Source organism: Malaclemys terrapin, chromosome 19 (assembly GCF_027887155.1).
Source record: "Malaclemys terrapin pileata isolate rMalTer1 chromosome 19, rMalTer1.hap1, whole genome shotgun sequence".
NCBI lineage: Eukaryota > Metazoa > Chordata > Testudines > Emydidae > Malaclemys > Malaclemys terrapin.
In genome coordinates, this window is record NC_071523.1 from 8815240 (window position 1) to 8836943 (window position 21704).

At 43.9% G+C, this 21704-nt stretch overlaps 1 protein-coding gene across 1 annotated transcript; it reads left to right on the plus strand.

Annotated features, from left to right (window-relative positions):
• The first annotated feature begins 879 nt into the window (after positions 1-879).
• Positions 880-17887, plus strand: PINK1 (PTEN induced kinase 1). The gene is made up of 8 exons (XM_054008861.1): positions 880-1219; positions 6232-6543; positions 8086-8189; positions 10612-10794; positions 11746-11909; positions 13753-13880; positions 15606-15842; positions 16308-17887. The coding sequence occupies exons 1-8, from the start codon at positions 923-925 to the stop codon at positions 16566-16568; spliced, it is 1686 nt and encodes a 561-aa protein (XP_053864836.1). The 5' UTR covers positions 880-922; the 3' UTR covers positions 16569-17887.
• The last annotated feature ends 3817 nt before the right edge of the window (positions 17888-21704 follow it).

A 21704-nucleotide genomic window follows, 5' to 3' on the forward strand; every position in this document is an offset into this window, starting at 1 on the left:
GCATCTCTGATGGTATCTCTAGATTGAGCACTGAGTCCCATTAGGTAGATAGAAAGATTAACCTAAATAATCTATACAGAAGCCTGTGGAACCCCATAAGATCGGGTCCCTAATTCATGAACTATTAAGAGCTCATTTACAAAACTTTTCTTAAACATTACATGACTATATTGTCTCATACTATAGAATTAGAATTTATAATCCCTATTCCATGATGAGATATCTTTGAGCTATAATGTAGCTTAATTAAAACTATCTTTAGATAGGTTTTTTCCGCAAAAAGCATTTTATCAAAAAAATCCTATTTAAATAAAAAAAATCCAATTACAAATTTTTTTTTTTAAATCAATGATTTTTATCCACCCTGATGCAGAGCACACACCCCAGGCCCAGCGTGACACACAGCATTAAGCCTGGCACACACAACCCGTACTCAGAGTAACACACACACACTATGCCCGGCACCCAGAGCGACACACATACCAGGCCCAGCAAACAACCTGCACTTAGAATGACACACACACACCATGCCCAGCACACACAATCCATATGCAGTGACACACACTACGCCCAGCACACACAACCCGTACGCAGAGTAACACACACACCACTCCCAGCACCCAGTGTGAAACATACATGCACCCTGTGCCTGATCCTCCCCGCAGTGACACACACACACCACACACAACCCGTACGCAGAGTAACACACACACCACGCCCAGCACCCAGTGTGAAACATACACATGCACCCTGTGCCTGGTCCTCCCCGCAGTGACCCCCCCCCCAACACACTCCACGTTCGCAGCGACTGACACACCCGCCCGGGCCTGGCGCGTCACAGCGGGCGGGTCCCCGGGTAACCAGGGCCGGGGCCGGGCCGAGGCGGAGGCCGAGGCCGAGGCGGGCGCTGCCGAGCGGGGCCATGGCGCTGCGACAGGCTCTGGGCCGCGGGCTGCAGCTGGGCCGGGGGCTGCTCCTGCGCTGGGGGCTGCCCCGGCCGCTGCCCGCCGCGCCCCCCCGGCTGCCGCCGCCGCCCGCCCGCTACCGCTTCTTCCGCGAGTCGGTGTCCGGGCTGGCGGGGCGGCTCCGGCGGCAGCTGCTGCTGCGGGGCCCGCGGGGCGCCCGGGGCCTGAGCCTGGCCTTCGGGCTGGGGCTGGGGCTGCTGGAGCAGGGGCTGGAGGAGCAGAGACAGGCCGCCTCCGCCTGCCGCCACATCCAGGTGCGGGAGCGGGGCGGAGACCGGCCCGGCCCGGCCCGCGAACGGGACACCCGGGCTGCGACCTGCTGGGCACCGACCCCGGGGGCCAGGGAGTGTTGGGGGGCTGACCCCAGGCTGCCCCCCCAGGGAGTGTTGGGGGGGCTGCCCCAGCAATGCCCCCCCTTTGGGGGAAGTGGCTGACCCCAGGCTGCCCCCCCAGGGAGTGTTGGGGGGCTGACCCCAGCAATGCCCCCCAGGGAGTGTTGGGGGGCTGACCCCAGCAATGCCCCCCCTTTGGGGGAAGTGGCTGACCCCAGGCTGCCCCCCCAGGGAGTGTTGGGGGGCTGACCCCAGCAATGCCCCCCCTTTGGGGGAAGTGGCTGACCCCAGGCTGCCCCCCCAGGGAGTGTTGGGGGAGACCCTAGGAATGCCCCCCCCCTTTTGGGGAAGTGGCTGACCCCAGGCTGCCCCCCCCAAGGGATTGTTGGGGGAGGGGCTGACCCCAGGAATGCCCCCCCTTTGGGGGAAGTGACCGACCACAGGCTGCCCCCCTGCCTGGGATCCTGGAGGGGGACCCAGGTCACAGCTCGTGAGAAAGGCCTGGTGAGGTGTGGGGGTGACAGGGTCCTAGGGATCTGCCTGTCAGTGTCTTGAGGAGACCCGTTGTGGGGTGTGTGGGGGACCAGGGGCCAGTTAGCTCATAGACAGTGTCCTGGCAAGTGGAGGAGCCCGACGCCTCCCACACTGAGCCCCAGGGAGCGTGGGTCCCAGAAAAGGAAATCCCAGTTAGTCCTTTGGGCATCTCCAGTCCAGGGAGACATGGGATCCCATAGGTGTTGGTCTCCTGGCGAGGTACCAGTGGCAGAGGAGGAATGTGTCTTGTGTTGGGGGACTAGGCCCATTTGCACAGAAGCATAGTAAGTGGGTGGGGGTCCAAGCAACAGGGCTAAGGACTGACTTAGCACTGAGATTCCACCCCCGCCCTCCCAGAACTGGTGAGGGTCCCTATATGCTAGGGCACGCTGGTGCCGCTGCCCATGCTAGATAAGTGGAGACTAACAGTTTTGCGGGCTATCAGACCAGTACCTTTCACCAGCTCTAAATACACTTCTATAAAACCTCCTTTTCTCTCTTCCTCAAGGCGTTTTCCTTTTCCTCTACCACTGCCCCCACCCCATCCTCATCCATTATTTTGTAAACTTGTTCTCCCCCTGACTTCTTAAATACTGTACTTTCCCGTTTATTTTATTTTAGTTTAAGTTAAACTGATATGAGAGTGTCTACACACAAAGTTGCTTTAATTAAATTGGTTTAACTTCAGAGCTTTAGTGAAACTGTTGAGACTTTGTATGTAAACTAAAGCTGTCAAGCATTTAAAAAAATTAATCACGTGCGATTAAACATTAATAGAATACCATTTATTTAAATATTTTTGGATGTTTTCTACATTTTGAAATATATTTCAAATACAACACAGAATACAAACTGTACAGTGCTCACTTTATATTTATTTTTATTATAAATATTTGCACTGTAAAAAACAAAAGAAATAGTAATTTTCAATTCACCTAATACAAGTACTGTAGTGCAATCTCTTTATCGTGAAAGTTGAACTTACAAATGTAGCATTTATCAGAGGGGTAGCCGTGTTAGTCTGAATCTGTAAAAAGCAACAGAGGGTCCTGTGGCACCTTTAAGACTAACAGAAGTATTGGGAGCATAAGCTTTCGTGGGTAAGAACCTCACTTCTTCAGAAGTACTTGCATCTGAAGAAGTGAGGTTCTTACCCACGAAAGCTTATGCTGCCAATACTTCTGTTAGTCTTAAAGGTGCCACAGGACCCTCTGTTGCTTTTTACAAATGTAGCATTATGTACAAAAAAAACCCTGCATTCAAAATAAAACAGTGTAAAACTTTAGAGCCCACAACTCCACTCAGTCCTACTTCTTGTTCAGCCAATCACTCAGACAAACAAATTTGTTTACATTTGCAGAAGATAATGCTGCCTGCTTCTTGTTTACAATGTCACCTGAAAGTGAGAACAGGCGTTTGCACGGCACTGTTGTAGCCGGCATCGCAAGATATTTACATGCCAGATGCGCTAAAGATTCATATATCTCTTGATGCTTCAACCACCATTCTAGAGCACATGCGTCCATGCTGATGACGTGTTCTGCTCAATAACGAGCGAAAGCAGTGCGGACCAACTCATGTTCATTTTCATCATCTGAGTCAAATGCCACCAGCAGAAGGTTGATTTTCTTTTTTGGTGGTTTGGGTTCTGTAGTTTCTGCATCAGAATGTTGCTTTTTTAAGGCTTCTGAAAGCATGCTCCACACCTCATTCCTCTCAGATTTTGGAAGGCACTTCAGATTCTTAAACCTTGGGTCGAGTGCTTCACAATGGTATCTTCTTTGCATTTTGTCAGATTTGCAGTGAAAGTGTTCTTAAAACCAACAACATGTGGTGGGTCATCATCCGAGACAGCTATAACATGCAATATATGGCAGAATGTGGGTAAAACAGAGCAGGAGACATACAATTCTCCCCCCAAGGAGTTCAGTCACAAATTTAATTAACACTTACTTTTTTAACGAGCGTCATCAGCATGGAAGCATGTTCTCTAGAACGATGGCCGAAGCATGAAGAGGCATTTGAATTTGGCACATAAATATTTTGCGACGCCAGCTACAACAGTGCCATGTGAATGCCTGTTCTCACTTTCAGGTGACATTGTAATTAAGAAGTGGGCAGCATTATCTCCCATAAATGTAAACAAACTTGTTTCTCTTAGCGATTGGCTGAATAAGAAATAGGACTGAGTGAGCTTGTAGGCTTTAAAGTTTTACATTGTTTTGTTTTTGAGGGCAGTTACTTAACAAAAAAAATATATTTGTAAGTTGCACTTTCATGATAAAGAGATTGCACTACAGTACTTGTATGAGGTGAATTGAAAAATACTATTTATCATTTTTACAGTTCAAATATTTGTAATAAATAATATAGTGGGCACTGTACACTTTGTATTCTGTGTTGCAATTGAAAGAGATATATTTGAAAACGTAGAAAAACATCAAAATATTTAATAAATTTCAATTTGTCTTGTATTGTTTGAGTGCGATTAATCGCGATTCATTTTTTAATGTGATTAATCGACAGCCCTAATGTAAACGAGGTCTTGGGCCCTGATATTGGAGTCACATCCTTGCATATCAACTCCTGTACTTGTGCAGGTCTCATTGCAGGATTGGAGTTTTAGTTTCCTTTCCTTTCTGAGGTATACCCCTGTCGCGACCCCATTAGTGTACTGGGCCCCAAGGACCCATAGGGAAAGGCCCAGGGACTCCAAGACTGGGCCTCTGGCACCACTGTTCCCTGTCTCTCTCTCTGGCTCCCTGCAGGGAATCCAGCCAAGCCAGACTTGTGGGAGGCCTGTACTGTGCCCCTTTAGTGCCCAGTGCTCTCAGGGAGTATTTACAGAGACACAAGAAGCCTTTCCAACCCAAGTAACCATTTACTGGTCCTACAGAATCTGGAAGTCCTTAGGTTAGCACCAAGCAATTAAGTTAAACCATATAGTTCACCCTGGTCACACCAGTGCTATGATGAGCCAGCTAAGCTATGATGGACTCCTCTGGCTCTCTCCCTTTGTTCCCCTTTTGTCTCCCCAGCCCAGGCTCCTGTTTTTCCAGTCACCTGACACCTTATTCTCCAGCTCAGTTCCCAATTCCCGCCTGCCAGGGTTTCCTGCTGTTAAGTGTTGATTGTTTGGTGGTTGGGGCATCTCTCTGTTGATTTGGATTAGTTTGAGCCAGTTCTTTAAGGACTAGATTCATTCCTCCCAGACAGCAAGGGTGGCACACTCACACCTTCTGTCTCTTGTGCTGTTCCAGGAGCTTTGTTAACCCTTTTGCACCCACCAGGTACCAATGCCACACTCGGAGGGAAACTGAGGCATGCCTAGGCATCATAAAAACTTTACAGAAAATTCCCACTTCATCACAACTTGTTTCTTCAATGTCTTAATTCTTAATTTCTGATCCCGTAGTCTTCTTCCTCTTCTCCTTTTTGTGTCTCTTTCCATCAACCCCCAAACATTTCCCCCGCATTGATTCTCTCCTCTAACCAACTATCATTTTCTCCTGCCATGAAAGCTTTAGGGCATTGGCATTCTATCTGTCATTGTTCTTAACTAGGTTTTATTTTTAAACATTTTATTCATTCAGAGAGGGAGTGAAGCACAATAAAAATCCCTGTTATAGAGGCTGGCCAGACCTTTCTCTGCAGACTTTATTTGCTTATGTTGTAGATGAATGAAATGTTTTTCTTTTCCCTCTTCTGTTCAAACGCATTTATTTGTCGGTAGTACTGGCTGAAAAACACCTTAAATAAAAACTTGTTGGATAACTATACCCTCAAAACCTTCGCAGTGTAGACACAGCCTGTACCTGCAAAGAGCTTTTCTCGGCACAACTTATCAGTTCGGCAAGCAATATGAGTGATACTGGCAAAAGCACTTTTTATACTGGTATAGCTGTGTCTACAGCGAGGCTTTTGCGGGCAGAGAAAGTTGCAAAAAAAAAATCACATCCCTAACTGGCATTGCTCTGCCAGCAAAAGTTTCTAGTGTGAACCTGGCTGTTGTCCCTTCACTTGTAGGGTATGGATAATAATTTACTTACCTTATGCTGCTTTGGAGCTTAATATTTATACAATGCTTTGAGATCCTCAGATAAAGGGTGCTACAGAAGCACAAAGTATTATATGCTTTATGTGCCTATATTCCAATCTGAAGCATGCACATGCAGAATTTGGATGACGTGAGTTTGTAAATTGGATCCACCATGTGTTTTGTAAGTGCCCAACTGGATTGTAGTTTAAAATAATAGAAGATATAAAGCTTTCAAATGCCGACTGTGCTGGCCATGTGGTATGTATACTTGTATGCACACCCTGGAGCACATACCATAGCAAAGTAGTTCTCTGTTTTTTAAAGTGTTGAATAATTGAGTGATTTTTCACTTTCCTTTCAGACCATATTTATCAGAAAGAACAAGCCACTGAAAGATCCACTGAGCGCTTTCCGCTGGCAGGGCTTCAAACTAGAAGAGTACCTTATTGGGCAGCCCATTGGGAAAGGGTGCAGTGCTGCTGTATATGAAGCAGCTATTCCTTTGTCTTCCAACTACCAAAGCAGTGAAGACAGCAAGCCTTTAGAAGGGAAGAGTCCAGATCCACAGTGGGATCACGGCTCAGTGATCCAGGCTGCAGAAGCGAAACCTATACAAACAAACCCACAAAGAGCTGCTTTCCCATTAGCCATCAAAATGATGTGGAACATTTCGGTAAGGAGTTAGTCTTTAGACTTCCTGTTTGACGCTTGCGAAGTCTGAGTGAAATGTTTACCACCGATGCGTTGAAAGCTCTAATTATTTTGTGCCCGATTAGTACATTGGAACAAAGTTGTTGATATATAGCAATGGAAACACAGATTGTTAATGAACAGTCGCTCAGCGACGTAATTAATGCTCATCAAAAATCTTCCTGTGGGAGTCAGCATCAGCATGACATTTGTGTGTCACTGCTGGTTTGGCTGTTGCTTCTTGACAATATTGACAGTGTTTTCTGGGAAAAAATATTATGTTTAATATTAAGAGAAACTTGGCGAAACGTTAAGAACTAGCAGGAAATGGAAAAACACTGCTAAAGAAGTTTGAGGAATCACTGCTTTTCGAGGTACTGAAGGATAAAACGTAGATGTCCATTTGCTGGGGACATTTTAGGTATGAAACCAGTAATACTTCATGGAAGCTGGATAGCTAAATTACCCACTGGAGGCCCCGCACAATTAGGTGGGCGGACCAGATCTCTTTTCATAAGTTTCTTCCAGCCCAGATGATTCTGTGATCAGCCATATCCCAAAGTAACTGTCCCAGAGACTCAGAGAGCTATCATTCTTTTCTCTATGGAAAATTCACTGTATCCATTCCAGTCTGCAAACAACTGAACATGAGGACATAGGCACCGAGTTTCTAACCTGCCGGGGGTGCTCCCCAGGCCCCATCCCCACTCCACCCCAATGCCCCACAGCGGCCCTGCTTCTTCCCACCCCTGCTCCGCCCCCACCCCACCTCTTCCAGTCCTACCTCTTCCCCGCCCAGTTCCGCCCCCCTCCCCCAAGCATGCTGTGCCCTCGCTCCTGCCCCCTCCCTCCAGCGCCTCCTGATGCCGCGAAACAGCTGATCCGTGGCAGGCAGCAGGTGCAGGAAGGGGAGGGAGGTGCTGATCGGCGGGGCCCGCCGACGGGCAGGAGGCACTGGGGAGGAAGAGAGGCATTGATAGGGGGGCTGCTGGTGGGTACTAAGTGTCCACCATTTTTTTCACAGAGTCGCTGCCTGTGCATGAGGAGTCTTCCAAACTAATGATTCCTTAAATCTGTTGGGATTCATAGATTTTTTTTTTTTAAAACCCGGAATGGACCATTATGATCATCTCTTCTGACCTCCAGCATAACAAAGGCCATAGAATTTCAATCAGTAATTCCTGAATCAAACCCAAAAAGAACAGGAGTACTTGTGGCACCTTAGAGACTAACTGTTCTTTTTGCAGATACAGACTAACACGGCTGCTACTCTGAAACTTGAATCAAACCCATATCTTGTAGCTGAGCTAGCATATATTTTTTAGAAAGACATCCAGTTTTATTCTGAAAATTTCAAATGATGAGGAACCCACTACACCCGTGCTGTTAAAAATTACCCCTTTTTTCTAGTCTGAATTTACTTAGCGTCAGCTTCAGGGTTATTTGCTTCCAGTTTTAGTATTTAGATTGGATGATTTTAAAGCTCAGGTTTGAATACAATGTTCTATGTTAACTGCTGTTGTAGGCTGGTTCTTCAAGTGAAGCTATCCTCAGCACCATGAGACAGGAACTCGTTCCGGCGAGTGGTTCTGCCTTATCTGGGGAATACGGAGCTGTTGCTTGCCACAGGTATGTTTTATTAGTAGATGCTTTTATTGGTCCTTAAAGGTGATCAGAGAGCCTTTATTAGCATGTTTTAAGAACACAAGTTTATTATAAGAAGTTGTGAAGCCCATAAATTTCAGATACAAAAAATTGGAAAATCAACGTTCCCTTTCGCATGCCTATCAAGACCTGAGTTCAGGGTGCTGTGTTTCCCTGCAGTAGTGACTGCCATCACTAAAATCCCCCCAAAAGATGGAACAGTACTGATACATTCGGGATCTGAGGCACCTTTCATCCAAATCCCAATGTGGCTTACACGTTTTCCTCATTGTACTTGTATGTTTGTACAATATGTGTGGAAATCACTTCATCAGACCTTTGAAATTCAGCAGTGGTTTAGAGTGCACAGGCATACTTCAGAGAATCTAAATAGAGGACGTTAAGAAAAAAGACTGCATCCAGTTGATGCTACGTAGGGGATGTAATGAGGGCAGGATTTAATCACTCAGTCTGGACCTTGGCCAGAATACTGGGGTTGACTCTTCTAACTCTTCTATACTTGCAAAAAAAAAAAAAGAAAAAAGGCCATGAAATTATTAGTGACCACAAGTGGTCAGGACCTCTGTTGTACATTGCAACTAAATGATGGCACCTCTGAAAGTACACGGTTTTGGAGAATTAGTTCATAGTGATTTGGAGGAGAGAATACCACCATATCTGTTTGTTCTTCGTTTGTACAGCGCCTAGCATAATGGGTTTCTGGCCTGTGAGTGGGACCCCTAGGTGCTGCGGTAGTACCGGTAATTAATAATAACAACAACATGTCAATGAAGTTTACTCAATACTGGCCAGAAACAAAAGTGAATATGGCTTACTCTGTTTTCACATACTGAACAAAGAGAAAAGTCAATAAATACGGGAAAGTAAATTAGAATTTTAAAACTCTTTCAGTTGTGTCATCTAAGATGTGAACACAGGAAAGTGTTGTTTTGTTTTTTTTAATCGGTGTCCTTTTAAAAAAGCTGTTGTTTTTTTTCCAGTTTAAACAATGTAGTCCAGAATCCAGATCATCTGTTTTAAATTTCAAATACACCTCTGCTGCCAGTACAAATAAATAATAAACACTGATAGGTATGTAGCTAGCCTAGGAGTGTAACAGACAAACCAGACAGATATTTTGCATTCAGGGGATGAGAGGAAAGAGAGGTCTGTTTTGCTCTAGATACATGAGCATAACTTTCCTTCATTTTAATGGGCACTTACTGTGTACATCAAAGAATAGATTTCCTGGTTTGGTATCCCCTTGATCTTGATGGGCTTCCAGTAATAAATTCATTTTTTTTTCAAAGCCAGTCCTAGTTTTCTCCTTAATCTTATTGAGAGTCAGGTCTCTTTCACTAACTCTTCTCCTCTGTTAATAATTTAGAACACTAGCACTTAAAGGGTTATTTTGGAGTAAAATGAAGGGTTACATTTTGTTTTTAATCATTCTCGATGGGGTTTATTTTCTAATGTAGGCAACTGTTGGCTCATGTTCAGCAATCAAATTTGTGGAAAATTCTGTTTTCTCAATGTAATCCTTTTTTAAAATAGCCAATAAAATAAATGTTTTGAATGCCCTCTACTGGTGTAACGTTAAACTGCACCTTGTAGAAAATAGTAGTTGATTGTTTTGGGTCATTAGAGCAAGGGAATCTAATACATTTGGTGGAAAGAGCCAAATTATAGTTTTAATTATGGTCAGTGGGTTAGGTCTATAAAACTAGAGTCCATTGACTACCCTTGATCTGCAGTGGATTGTCCACTAATAACAATAGGAGTGGGGATTTGCAAGAAGTCTTGAGTCGTGCCGGCAAATGCCGGTGTCTGTATGGAGCTCTGTTTTTCTCAATGGGACTCCATATAGGCAGTGAATCTACTTTGTGGACCCCTGTTGAAGTCAGTGGGATTTCATGTGAGTGCAGGAACCTGCCTGTATGGATTAGTTTGCAGAATTGGGGGCTTGGTTAGGAAAGTTTCTGTTGAACAATTGTTCGAATTGTTTGTAAACTTGTGGTATCCAGAGCTTTTCATGTTTGAGAGTGGTTGAGTATGTTTTACAGACACTTTTAAGGTACATCTCGTTTTGAACTGCACTTTCTAACCTTAACTGTAACTTGCATCTGAAGAAGTGAGGTTGTTACTCACGAAAGCTTATGCCCAAATAAATCTGTTAGTCTTTAAGGTGCCACCAGACTCCTTGTTGTTTTTGCCAACGTTGTTTGTTTTAGCATGAGTGAGATTATAAACTGCTTTGGGATCCTTTAGGAGGAAAAGTGCTATATTCATGAAAATATGATTTTAGTAAGAATACCAAAAATGAAAGTGTCTGTAATTCACCATCCTACCATACCTGTTGGGTTTTAATGTCTTTGTCTAATGTGATACACAAATTATATTGAAACAGGAGACCTGTCTTTGGGAAGAGGAGGTTGGAACCTCATCCGAATATAATCCAGGTGATCCGAGCTTTTACATCCTCAGTTCCTCTGCTACCTGGAGCCTATGTGGACTATCCAGATGTTCTCCCATTAAGTCTGAACCCCAGTGGGATCGGTCACAGCCGCACGCTCTTCTTAGTGATGAAGAAGTAGGTAGAGATGAGTTTTGTAAGTTACTCAGATTTCGAGTGTGACTGTGCTGCGAGGCTCTGTAGTCCACAGATGCCAGATAGGCAGCACAAGGCCTTGTGAAGTCTTGGCCTGGCTCATTTGCCACGGATCAAAGCACCCTTTAAGAAATATCCTGTGATCTTTCCCCGTTCCTGAGGTTTTAACTCTTATCAAACAATGAAGGCTAATTGTTCTTTTTAAGAATTACTTTAATTAACTCATTTTAGAAACTTCAAACACTTTTCAGATATTCTGGTTCTCCAGCACTACCTTCTCAGCTGCGCACGAAGGCAAAGTTAAAGTAAAAGTGACTCATCAGGACCCAGTAACTCTGGGCTTTCTCTTTCTTTCTGATCAGCTGTTGCTTTTCAGTTGAGACACAACCATTAGGCTCCAAATTATCCCTCCAGTTTTATAAAACGCTTTGTAGGGGGATATCTCCATTTCCCCCACTTTTTGCTATTTTGACCAACCTGGCTCCAGAAAAACTCTCCCTTCTCTGAATCATATCCCTTCCCACCAAGTCTGTCCGTTCTGTAATAACACACTTCCCTCTCTTTCCTTCAGAATACAAAGGAGGATACAGAAGAACCCTTTGCAAATAAAATACCTCAGAAATCTCATTGTACACCCTGTGAGCCTCCTACTTTTAGAGAGGATGCTTTTATTTCCAGTTCTAGAAGTATGGAAGCCCTGATGGAGAGGCCAGATTTCAGATAGTATGCCATGTGGCAAAACATGAGCAGATGTTTTTGTGTACTGGGGATGAGGAGGGATTGAGGTTGGTTAAGGAATTTGGGATGTGTAGAGAGAAGTTAGTAAATGTAACAGTGAAGTATCTCCAGGCAGGTGCCACTAATGTTGAACTGAATATTTTCTTTACAGCAGTAGAATACTGAATCAAATATTGTCTTTCTCAATCTGTCTAGTTATCCATGCACCCTGCGCCAGTACTTGAGCGAGAGGAATTCAGATGCTCACCTCAGCACCTTGATGATCTTACAGTTATTAGAAGGAGTGGATCACCTTGTTCGACATGGAATAGCACACAGAGATTTAAAATCTGACAATATCCTAGTTGAATTGGATTCTGGTATGTAGCTTGCTGAGTCCAGCTGGAGATGAATAGGGAGTTTACAAAAATAATTTGACTTGTAATGGGACTTGTGCTACTAAGTCACTTAGGTTATGTCTACACTATTGTGGTAAGTCAACTTAAGTTACACGACTCTAGCTATGTGAATAACGTAGCTGGAGTCAATGTAGCTTAGGTCAACTTACTGCGGTGTCTACACCGCGAATTACCTTACTTCTCTCATTCTTGGTGGAGTAAAGGGATCGACCGGAGAGCGCTCTGCTATTGATTTAGTGGGTCTTCACTAGACCCGCTAAATTGACTCCCAGTACATCAATCGCCAGAGCGTCGATCCCGCGGTAGTGTAGACATAGCCTTAGATGGTTTTGCAAATCTCATCCACGGTGTTTAATGGGGAAGGAAGTGAGCCTAGATGTTACAGCCTTTGTTTAGGGGGAGTTGAGACTCCTAGGTTCTGTTCTTGGCACTACCACATGCTGCTGTTGTGACATACGGGAAAGTCACTTATCCTCTCTGTGCCTCAGTTTTCCCATCAGTAAAATGGAGATAATGCTTCCCAGCCTCACGGGGGTGTTGTGATGTTTGTTCAGTGTCTGTTACATGCTTGGAGATCATCAGATGAAAGGTGCTAGATAAGGACAAAGCACTGTTAACAAGATATGTTGCAAAAATTACGAAGTGAATGACTGCTTAAACAGAGAGCAGAAGGGTATGCACTAGCCTGCACTGCAACATTTCTGATGCATTAGCTCCATGCCCATGGTCTCTGTCATCGTAACTTGCCAGGCAGCACTGAGCAACTCCTGAAATCCCACAGCAGAGATAGGTTAATGATATTGCACCTTTGGATCATTACACATTAGCTGAGACCAGAGGGAACAACATTTTGTTGTTTTGGTGTCACTCTCTTTAACTGAAATGTTAATTACCTGAGCACTGATTCAGTGTGACTGAGATTCAAACGACCAACTAGCGAGTGCCTAGATCGGTGTAATTAAAAATCCTGCTGTAGAAGATTTTTGGAGGTCCTACTAACATAGGTTTCGTTTTCTTGAAGCCTTGTTAAAACTATACTGAATGCAGATGGTAATGATTAAAACTTCAGTCTCTGGAAATCAATTGTTCTGTTTTGCAATGTTTGACTTGTCATCAGGAGAGTAACCATTAACTAGCTCAAACATTTGCCAGCTCGCTGACTCTGTATCTGCTACAGATTTAAAAAAAAAAAAAAGGACCAAAGATTCCTTCCATCCCTGATTAATTCATAACCTTGTGTATCTTCTCTGAAGTCAGAGTGGGACTCAGTCAGACCTGGCACACCCGTCTCTTTTCCCTTATCACTCAGCAGCAGCTCTAATTCTTACACTGCATTTTGGATGTAGGAATATGCTTCCGTTCTGCCCACCTCTGCTGTACATTTGTACTATACCTCACTCACTGGGTGTCCAAGTTACGATGGAAGCTGTTTAAATGAACAAGAGTGTTTTGCTTCATGCAGCCTCAGAAACTGAAAGTATGTGTGGAGTGTGGGTCCCAGGCTGCAGAATTTGGGAGACTCACTGAGGTGTCTGTGAAAACTCTGAATGGATAACTAATTCCTTATACAGAGAAATGGGCAAACGTTTTACTTTACATATGTCACCAGTGTTCTGACTTGTAATACTGAAGAGAGGAGATGCAGAAATGGCCTGTAGTAATATAGATTCCTGTAAGGAATGAGACTGCTTGTGCTGATTAATAGTCAGTTTTCTAATATGATGTGTGGTATTTAATATGGCCAAGTAATATACACTGCGCATCTCAATTGGGTGCTAACTTTGTTAACCTGTGATGTTTACAGCTGGCTGTCCCTGGCTGGTGATCACAGACTTTGGTTGCTGTTTGGCGGATGAAAATATTGGCTTGAGATTGCCTTTCACCAGCTGGTATGTGGATCGGGGAGGCAATGGCTGTCTTATGGCACCTGAGGTAAGTCCTCATGCGTATGAGTCTCAGTAACTAATTATAGCCTGTATTAGGTAGTTACATATGTGTAGTGCTGTTGGAAGTATAGGATCCAGTAAAGTCCATTAACATAAAGCAGGATTAGGTCCAAAGTAATGGATTTGGGGAACACCAAACCTTCCCCTTTGCCCTATATACCTTCCCCACCACAAGATGAGAAATTTGAATGCGATTCAAACACATCCATATTAGTCAATACTTGGTAAAAGCCTTTTCATTATTGGTTATCTTGCCATTCTTGCCTAATACTATGTCCACTAACTTGCTATGTTGGCTGCTACAGGTTGTTGTGGGTGTGGCATTGTCTGTCTAGTTTATCTCCCCACAGAACTTCCGGCCATGGAGTGCCATCTCCAATAGCATTGCTTAGAGGACTCATGGTCTGGTTAATTGGCACTACCATGTGGTTAAATGTCTCTGATAAGAACATCAGAATGGGCACACTGGGTCAGACAATGGTCCATCTAGCCCAGTATCCTGTCTTCCGACAGTGGCCAGTGCCAGGTGCCCCAGAGGGAATGAACAGAACAGGAATCATCAGATGATCCATCCCCTGTTGCCCATTCCCAGCTTCTGGCAAACAGAGGCTAGGGACATCATCCCTGCCCATCCTGGCTAACAGCCATTGATGGACCTATCCTCCAGGAACTTATCTAGTTCTTTTTGGAACCCTGTTATAGTCTTGGTCTTCACAACATCCTCTGGCAAGGAGTTCCACAGGTTGACTGTGCGTTATATGAAAAAATACTTTCTTTTGTTTGTTTTAAACTTGCTGCCTATTAATTTCATTTGGTGGCCCCTAGTTCTTATGTTATGAGAAGGAGTAAATAACACTTCCTTATTTACTTTCTCCACACCAGCCATGATTTTATAGACCTCTATCATATCTCCCCCTTAATCCTCTCTTTTCCAAGCTGAAAAGTCCCAGTCTTATTAATCTCTCCTCATACGGCAGCCGTTCCATACCCCTAATCATTTTTGTTGCCCTTTTTTGAACCTTTTCCAAGTCCAATATATCTTTTCTGAGATGGGGCGACCACATCTGATGAATTCAGCAAGAGAACACCATTACAGAACTCTGCACTGGTCAATCTCCCATTGGTATCTTGAGCAACTGAAAATGGGAGAAAAAATCAGTGTTACAAGGTGGTAGTTGGTCTTACACATAAAAGTACGAAATTCCAAATTTGGCTGCCTTCCATTCATATGCCCTCTTCTGCTTAGCTTTTACAAGGGTCTCAGAACAATGAGTTCTCCTACACAGCATCTGTGTAGCAATTCTTGCATTATTATCAAACTAGTAGTTATTCATCTGCATCCTCTGGGTGGGTGCAGAGGAATAACTACTAGTTTGATACTCCCCCGTTACCAGTAGTCTTAACATATGGTAAGGGATCCCTCGCCTGGCACCGGTATACTGGGCAGGGATACTTTCGGCTTTCATGCTGTGTGAAATGGAACACATGGTCCCTTTATAAGGCCACTATCTGGAGTCCCTCTTCAGCTGCCCAAGTAATATATCCCTATAAATATTAAACTGGGTGCAAGCTTTAGTCAGAGGTAAGAACTGAATTCATGACCATGGAAATGCTGACCTGATGAATAGAAGTAGATTTATCAAAAGGTTAAACGAACTTGTGCTGTGTATTCCTACCTTCCCATATATTTCCTATGGTCTCTCTGATGCAGGTGGTCACAGCAATACCAGGTCCAGGTGTCCTGATTGACTACAGTAAAGCAGACGCATGGGCAGTTGGAGCGATAGCGTATGAAATCCTTGGACTGTGTAATCCTTTCTATGGCCAAGGAAGGTCCTCTCTGGAAAGTAGAAGCTACCAAGAAGACCAGCTCCCAGCACTGCCAGATACTGTGCCCTTCGATGTGAAGCGGGTGGTAAAGATGCTACTTCAGCGGGATCCCAACAAGGTGAGAGACCTTGCAGCTATTGTCGTGAGTGGGGTTTTAACAGGGTGTCAGTTGCGTAGCAGTCACTTTCCTGAGAGTATTGTGATAAAATGGTTGTACAGTGCCTAGCGCAATGGGGTCCTTGACCATGACTAGGGCTCCCAAGTGCTGTGTTGGTGGTAATAATAGAAAGCTATCGCAGGACTTCAATGAAAGTGTGATGCAATATAAAGAACTTGGTACCTGACACTTCTTTGCATATTACAGCGAAGTTATATTGTGAAAGGGTGGCATGTAAAGGAACTTGAGTGAATTGGGAGCTCAAGTATAGTAGCCGGACAGCAACAGCCCCAAAAAGGCTTTCAGTTAGAAGTGAATGTTCTGTGAGATGAGAAGATGGTTGGGAGCATTTCAATAGTATACATCTTACGTGTCTGTTCTAACACCTTTCACGGCGTTCAGCTGATCTTTCACTTCTCATTTCAGAGACTGTCTGCTCGAGTTGCAGCTAATGTGCTTCACTTAAGCCTCTGGGGTGAAAATATTCTAGTCCCAAAGAGTCTGAATTTAGACAAGATGACTGGCTGGCTTCTTCACCAATCGGCAGCCACTTTACTGATGGATGGACTGGTGGACAGAAGCAGGGTAGAAACTAAGATGAAGACGTGCTTTTTGGCAAATCTGGAGTACGAAGATCTTTGGGAGGCAGCATTTTTACTGCTCTCTTGGAGAAACCATTCTGTCTGAAGGGTACAATTCTGTGTGTGGCCCTGCAGTAGATAAATGGCATTTACTAAAAGCACTTGGGAATCTGTCTAATACGTCTGTCTCTCTGGAAGCCTAAAATACTTTAAGGAAAAATATCTGCAGGCCTGGTGTATGTGTTAATGTAAGAGGTTGAGTTTGCCTACAGAAAGCATTAGTATACAGAGGGTTGTTGTCTTACTTGTAAAGAAAAGAGCATTGAATTGTTATGAGATTTGGTATGATCTGGAAAGTGTTTGAAGGATATCTAGTCGGCTTCATTCACACCGGAGAATTTAGATTTACTGCTTGAAGCAAATTCCTTTATAAAAGGGTTTATGCACTGAAAGAAGTATAACACAGCTGTTCTTTACAGAAAAGCATTACAGTTGCACTTTTGCTAATCGTATTGATTTTCAGTTCAAACTATAAAGGAAGTTAAACTGATGGAACAAAATTAAAGCTTTGTTTTCTTAAATTATTAAAATCATATTCCTCTGAAGCCATCGATACATTTTATAAAATGACAGCCAAGAGCATCATGATTGAGCTGTTTATCTGTGAGGAGTTCTGTCAGGAGCTGGGGGGTGGGTTATAAAATGCACAGCCAAAGTACTTATCTAATTATATGTAAAATGCCATACGGCACTCAGTGCAGAACAACTCATTTCTGTTTTCTGGTTGATTTGCTGTAATAACATTTTTATCCCTGCTTCTTATAAGCATAACAGTTTGAGGGCTCTCGCCAGCTCTAATATCCAAATCTGAATTTCACAAGCCAGGCTAGCGGTGTTAGAAGGTCCCTGCATGAGTTGAACTGGAATACCAAATCCAGATATCCCCAGGCTTTTGAGAAGTTTGGATTCAGATCTTGATCTGAACTAAGCAACTGAGTCACATCTCTGATCACAGCAGGTCAGTACTTGGACCATTGAGAGAGTCATGTGTCCTTTTAGACTGTGTCGATCTAGTTCTTTTAACCAGATCTAAAATTCCTTCCAGGGACATTCTACTATTTCAGTGTGCCAGGCTCAGAGAGAATTGCATCATGGTGGAGAGAATGGTGAAAGGGTGCATGGGGTTAATGGCTCTTTCGGTAGTTATGCTTGATTCTGTTCCTTATTATATATACCTGGTTTTCTGTTTCACTACCAGGGCTTATTCTGTGGTCGTAAGGAAAACACTAATTTTTAACCAGCAACAACTGTTTTAGTGAAAATATCATGAGACTTTATAGCTGTGTATTGTGGGTGTTTGAAAAAAGTTAGTTAATTTTCCTCTTTGCACAATAAAGTGGTGACTGTGCTGTTACAATGAATGAATCCACAGTTGCTGTTTTTGTCTCTGCTCACTGTCCCAGGACTTAATGCCATAGTGACCTGTGGGTTAATTCATATTGGGACTTGGCCTTTCAAATTTACTCTTCTGTTGCATGCTAAATATTTGTTTCAATGTGGTCCTGAAAGCATCATCAGCTCCTTCAAGTCCAGCCCTCAGGACTCAGTTTATTCCCATACTCCACCACTAAGGATAACCATTAAGTACCAGTTTTTCAAAGAGCAGTTCGGCACCATTTGGGAAACAAACCAAGCACCAGGATTGTTCAACATATTCCTGAAAGTTCTGAACGTTTTCTTGGGAACTTGCTTATATTCTTATTTCAAGGAAATCGTTAGAACTGTGTGGTGAGATGCTGAGAGCTGTCAGTGAATCGCTACACCGTAACAAGCTGCCCAAGGAGCATGGGTCTCGGAAGTAGTTTTGCAATGCTTTTAAAAATGTTTTATTTCAGGCGTCTTCTCCATTCACTTGTAAAATATAATGGAAATGGCAATTGCAAATAGTATTGCACTGGAGGAAATCTGCTTACAGAAATTGGCACCATTCATTTTACAATGCAGCCATTGAGCTATGTGCTTTCATAGCTAACGTACCAGAAAGTGTATCAGCTGACTAACATAACCAGCCACCTAATTTGAACCTTTATAGGTGCCATACAACAATACCTCAATGGTCCCACACAGAAGGACCCACAAAAGGCACAGAATCTGGGAAGTATCAGAGGGGTAGCCGTGTTAGTCTGAATCTGTAAAAAACAACAGAGGGACCCTCTGTTGCTTTTTACAGAATCTGGGAAGATTCAGGAAAATCAAAGTAAATCCTAGACCTGGAAAAACAAAACCCTGATAAGTTAATGGTGTTTTGAGCGCTAATTGCCGTCAGCAACAATCCCATAACTTGGTAGAGTTCAGTCTAATTGTTTGTGGATGGCAGCACCTACGGGTGCTATCTGTAAATTGGAAGTGGGTGGTGGGCTTTATCCCAGGCTGAAAGGGCCTTGGAAAAATTCACTGCAGTTATGTAAACCATGGCTCTTTACTATGGAGTCTGTTTAGCAGTGCAGGGCTCTGCTTCAACAACATACTATCCATGCTGATAGGATGTTTCTAGCCACGCCCACTGCCAGTTACCAGGACTGTGATAGATAGGATTTTTTATGCAATTTGGCTTTTGAGGCTCTTAGCCTTTTTTTTCATTTATTTTTTGCTTCAAAGGATGGCTTATGACCTGTTGTTCCAAGCAGGAAGTGTTTCCTGAAACATCCCATTCTGTGCCCCCCAAGGGTGGGGTGCCAGCATCTCTGACAACCTGCAAGATAACAGCACAGAACTGGACAAATTTTATCAATGTTTCCATGATAAATGTGGATAGTGAAATAGTAACTCATTGTCTTGAATATAAGCCGGGTTGGATCTCTCTCCCAACATACACAGAGCTGCTCTGTATTATGTAACACCCTGTAGATAGAAGATCTGAGGGCTAGTAACCTCACGTGAGGCACTGCTGATAGTAGTTGCATAACCGCTGCTGAATTGAAATCTCCGGTCGATGCTGAAATTTCAGCTTGCAGAGAGGGGTAAACACTGTCACTTTTCTGATCGCTTTCAATCCCAGCAGTGAATTCTCAGCTTCTCTTTTAGGAAAAGGGGTTAATTGGGACATGTGTCCACTGCATTCATTAATTTTCACTTGAACTAGAGAACTGAGGCTGCCATCTGTATTTATTTGCATGAAGAGCTATTGTCAGAAGTTCAACCCTGGAACCAGATTGCTTTACACATGTGAATGTCCCTCCTGTCTCTAAGAAGCTCCAGTCTGTAGAACAGTAGGGAGTGGAGTTAGAAATATAGCATTTGCCAACCAGATCGGGCCACTGATCCAGCCATGCCAGTATTCTGCTTTTCACTGTGACCTCATGCTTCAATGGAAAGTGAAGAAAATCCCATAGTGCACATAGCTAGTTGTGTTGGGGACTCTTTTGAACTCTGCATGCAATCAGCTGGCATCCTGAAGTAGGAAGTTTTCGAAGTGCATTTGTTACTTACAATGCACCTAAGTGTGCCAGGTGATTATTAGGTCATAGACCACCTGTGAGACACAATGTGCTAAGTGAAGACAAAACCAAAAGGAGCAGAGGACCAGGGTTCCAATTACAAAGCAGAGCTCATTGAGATATTAAATACACATTCTTAGCCCTCGTCTACACTGGGGGGGGGGGGGTTCGATCTAAGATACGCTACTTCAGCTACGAGAATAGCGTAGCTGAAGTTGACGTATCTTAGATCAACTTACCTTGCGTCCTCATGGCACGGGATCAACGGCTGCCGCTCCCCCGCCGACTCCGCTTCCGCCTCTCAGCAGTGGTGGAGTTCCGGAGTCGACGGCAGAGCAATTGGGGATCGATTTATGGCGTCTACACTAGACGCGATAAATCGATCCCCAATAGATCGATCACTACCCGCCGGATCGGCGGGTAGTAAAGACATACCCTTAGAAGAGACAAAGGGAAAGATATGTCTGGTGCTTTGACAACTTAATTTATGTAAGAGCCTTTGGTGAGGGATCTTATCAAAGGCTTTCTGGAAATCTAAGTACACTATGTTCACTGGATCCCCCTTGTCCACATGTTTGTTGACCCCTTCAAAGAACTCTAATAGATTAGTAAGACATGATTTCCCTTTACAAAAACCATCTTGACTTTTGCCCAACAATTTGTGTTCTATGTGTCTGACAATTTTGTTCTTTACGATTGTTTCAACTAATTTGCCCGGTACTGATGTTAGACTTACTGGGCTGTAATTGCCGGGATCACCTCTAGAGCCCTTTTTAAATATTGGCGTTACATTAGCTATCTTCCAGTCATTGGGAACAGAAGCCGATTTAAAGGAAACGTTACAAACCATGGTTAGTAGTTCCGCAATTTCACATTTGAGTTCTTTCAGAACTCTTGGGTGAATGCCATCTGGTCCCGGTGACTTGTTACTGTTGAGTTTATCAATTAATTCCAAAACCTCCTCTAGTGATACCTCAATCTGTGACAATTCCTCAGATTTGTCACCTACAAAAGCCGGTTCAGGTTTGGGAATCTCCCTAACATCCTCAGCCGTGAAGACTGAAGCAAAGAATTCATTTAGTTTCTCCGCAATAACTTTATCGTCTCTAAGTGCTCCTTTTGTATCTCGATCGTCCAGGGCCCCCACTGGTTGTTTAGCAGGCTTCCTGCTTCTGATGTACTTAAAAAACATTTTGTTATTGCCTTTTGAGATTTTTGGCTAGCTGTTCTTCAAACTCCTTTTTGGCTTTTCTTATTACATTTTTACACTTAATTTGGCAGTGTTTATGCTCCTTTCTATTTACCTCACTTGCAAAGGATCCCTTGGACTAACAGGCAAAGGTAGCCCAGGCAGTTCTGCAGCGAGGCCTGTGGCTGCCTTTTCCTTTAATCATATGGAGGTGCCGCCCGCGGGGACTACAGGCTGCTTGATTTAAACCAACATGTTGCAAGCTGGAACCTGGCCACGTCTGATCACTGCGATAATGCTCCATGTGGCACAAATTCAAGTTGCTCCGGCCACTTGGCTGAGTAGACTCTGGGGTCCCTGACGCTGCACCTGACAAACCCAGAGTAGGAAAAGACTCCATTTCCCAGAATGCAAGGGGGGAAGGGAGGAGGGCAGAGGAGATTGATTAGGGGAAAGCATAGGGCTGAGTTTAAAGCTATTGCATCTCTGGCTGCTGCACTTTGAACCTGCGGGGGGGGGGGAGGAGGAGTGAGGGGGGTGGAATAAGTGCTGTGTC

What these genes read in the sequence shown, in the direction of transcription:
- PINK1 (XM_054008861.1), top strand. Translation starts at nt 923, where the DNA reads ATGGCGCTGCGACAGGCTCTGGGCCGCGGGCTGCAGCTGGGCCGGGGG. An exon ending in AAATGATGTGGAACATTTCG is followed by an intron (nt 6,544 to 8,085) that starts GTAAGGAGTTAG and finishes CTGCTGTTGTAG; the next exon opens with GCTGGTTCTTCAAGTGAAGC. An exon ending in CTCTTCTTAGTGATGAAGAA is followed by an intron (nt 10,795 to 11,745) that starts GTAGGTAGAGAT and finishes CAATCTGTCTAG; the next exon opens with TTATCCATGCACCCTGCGCC.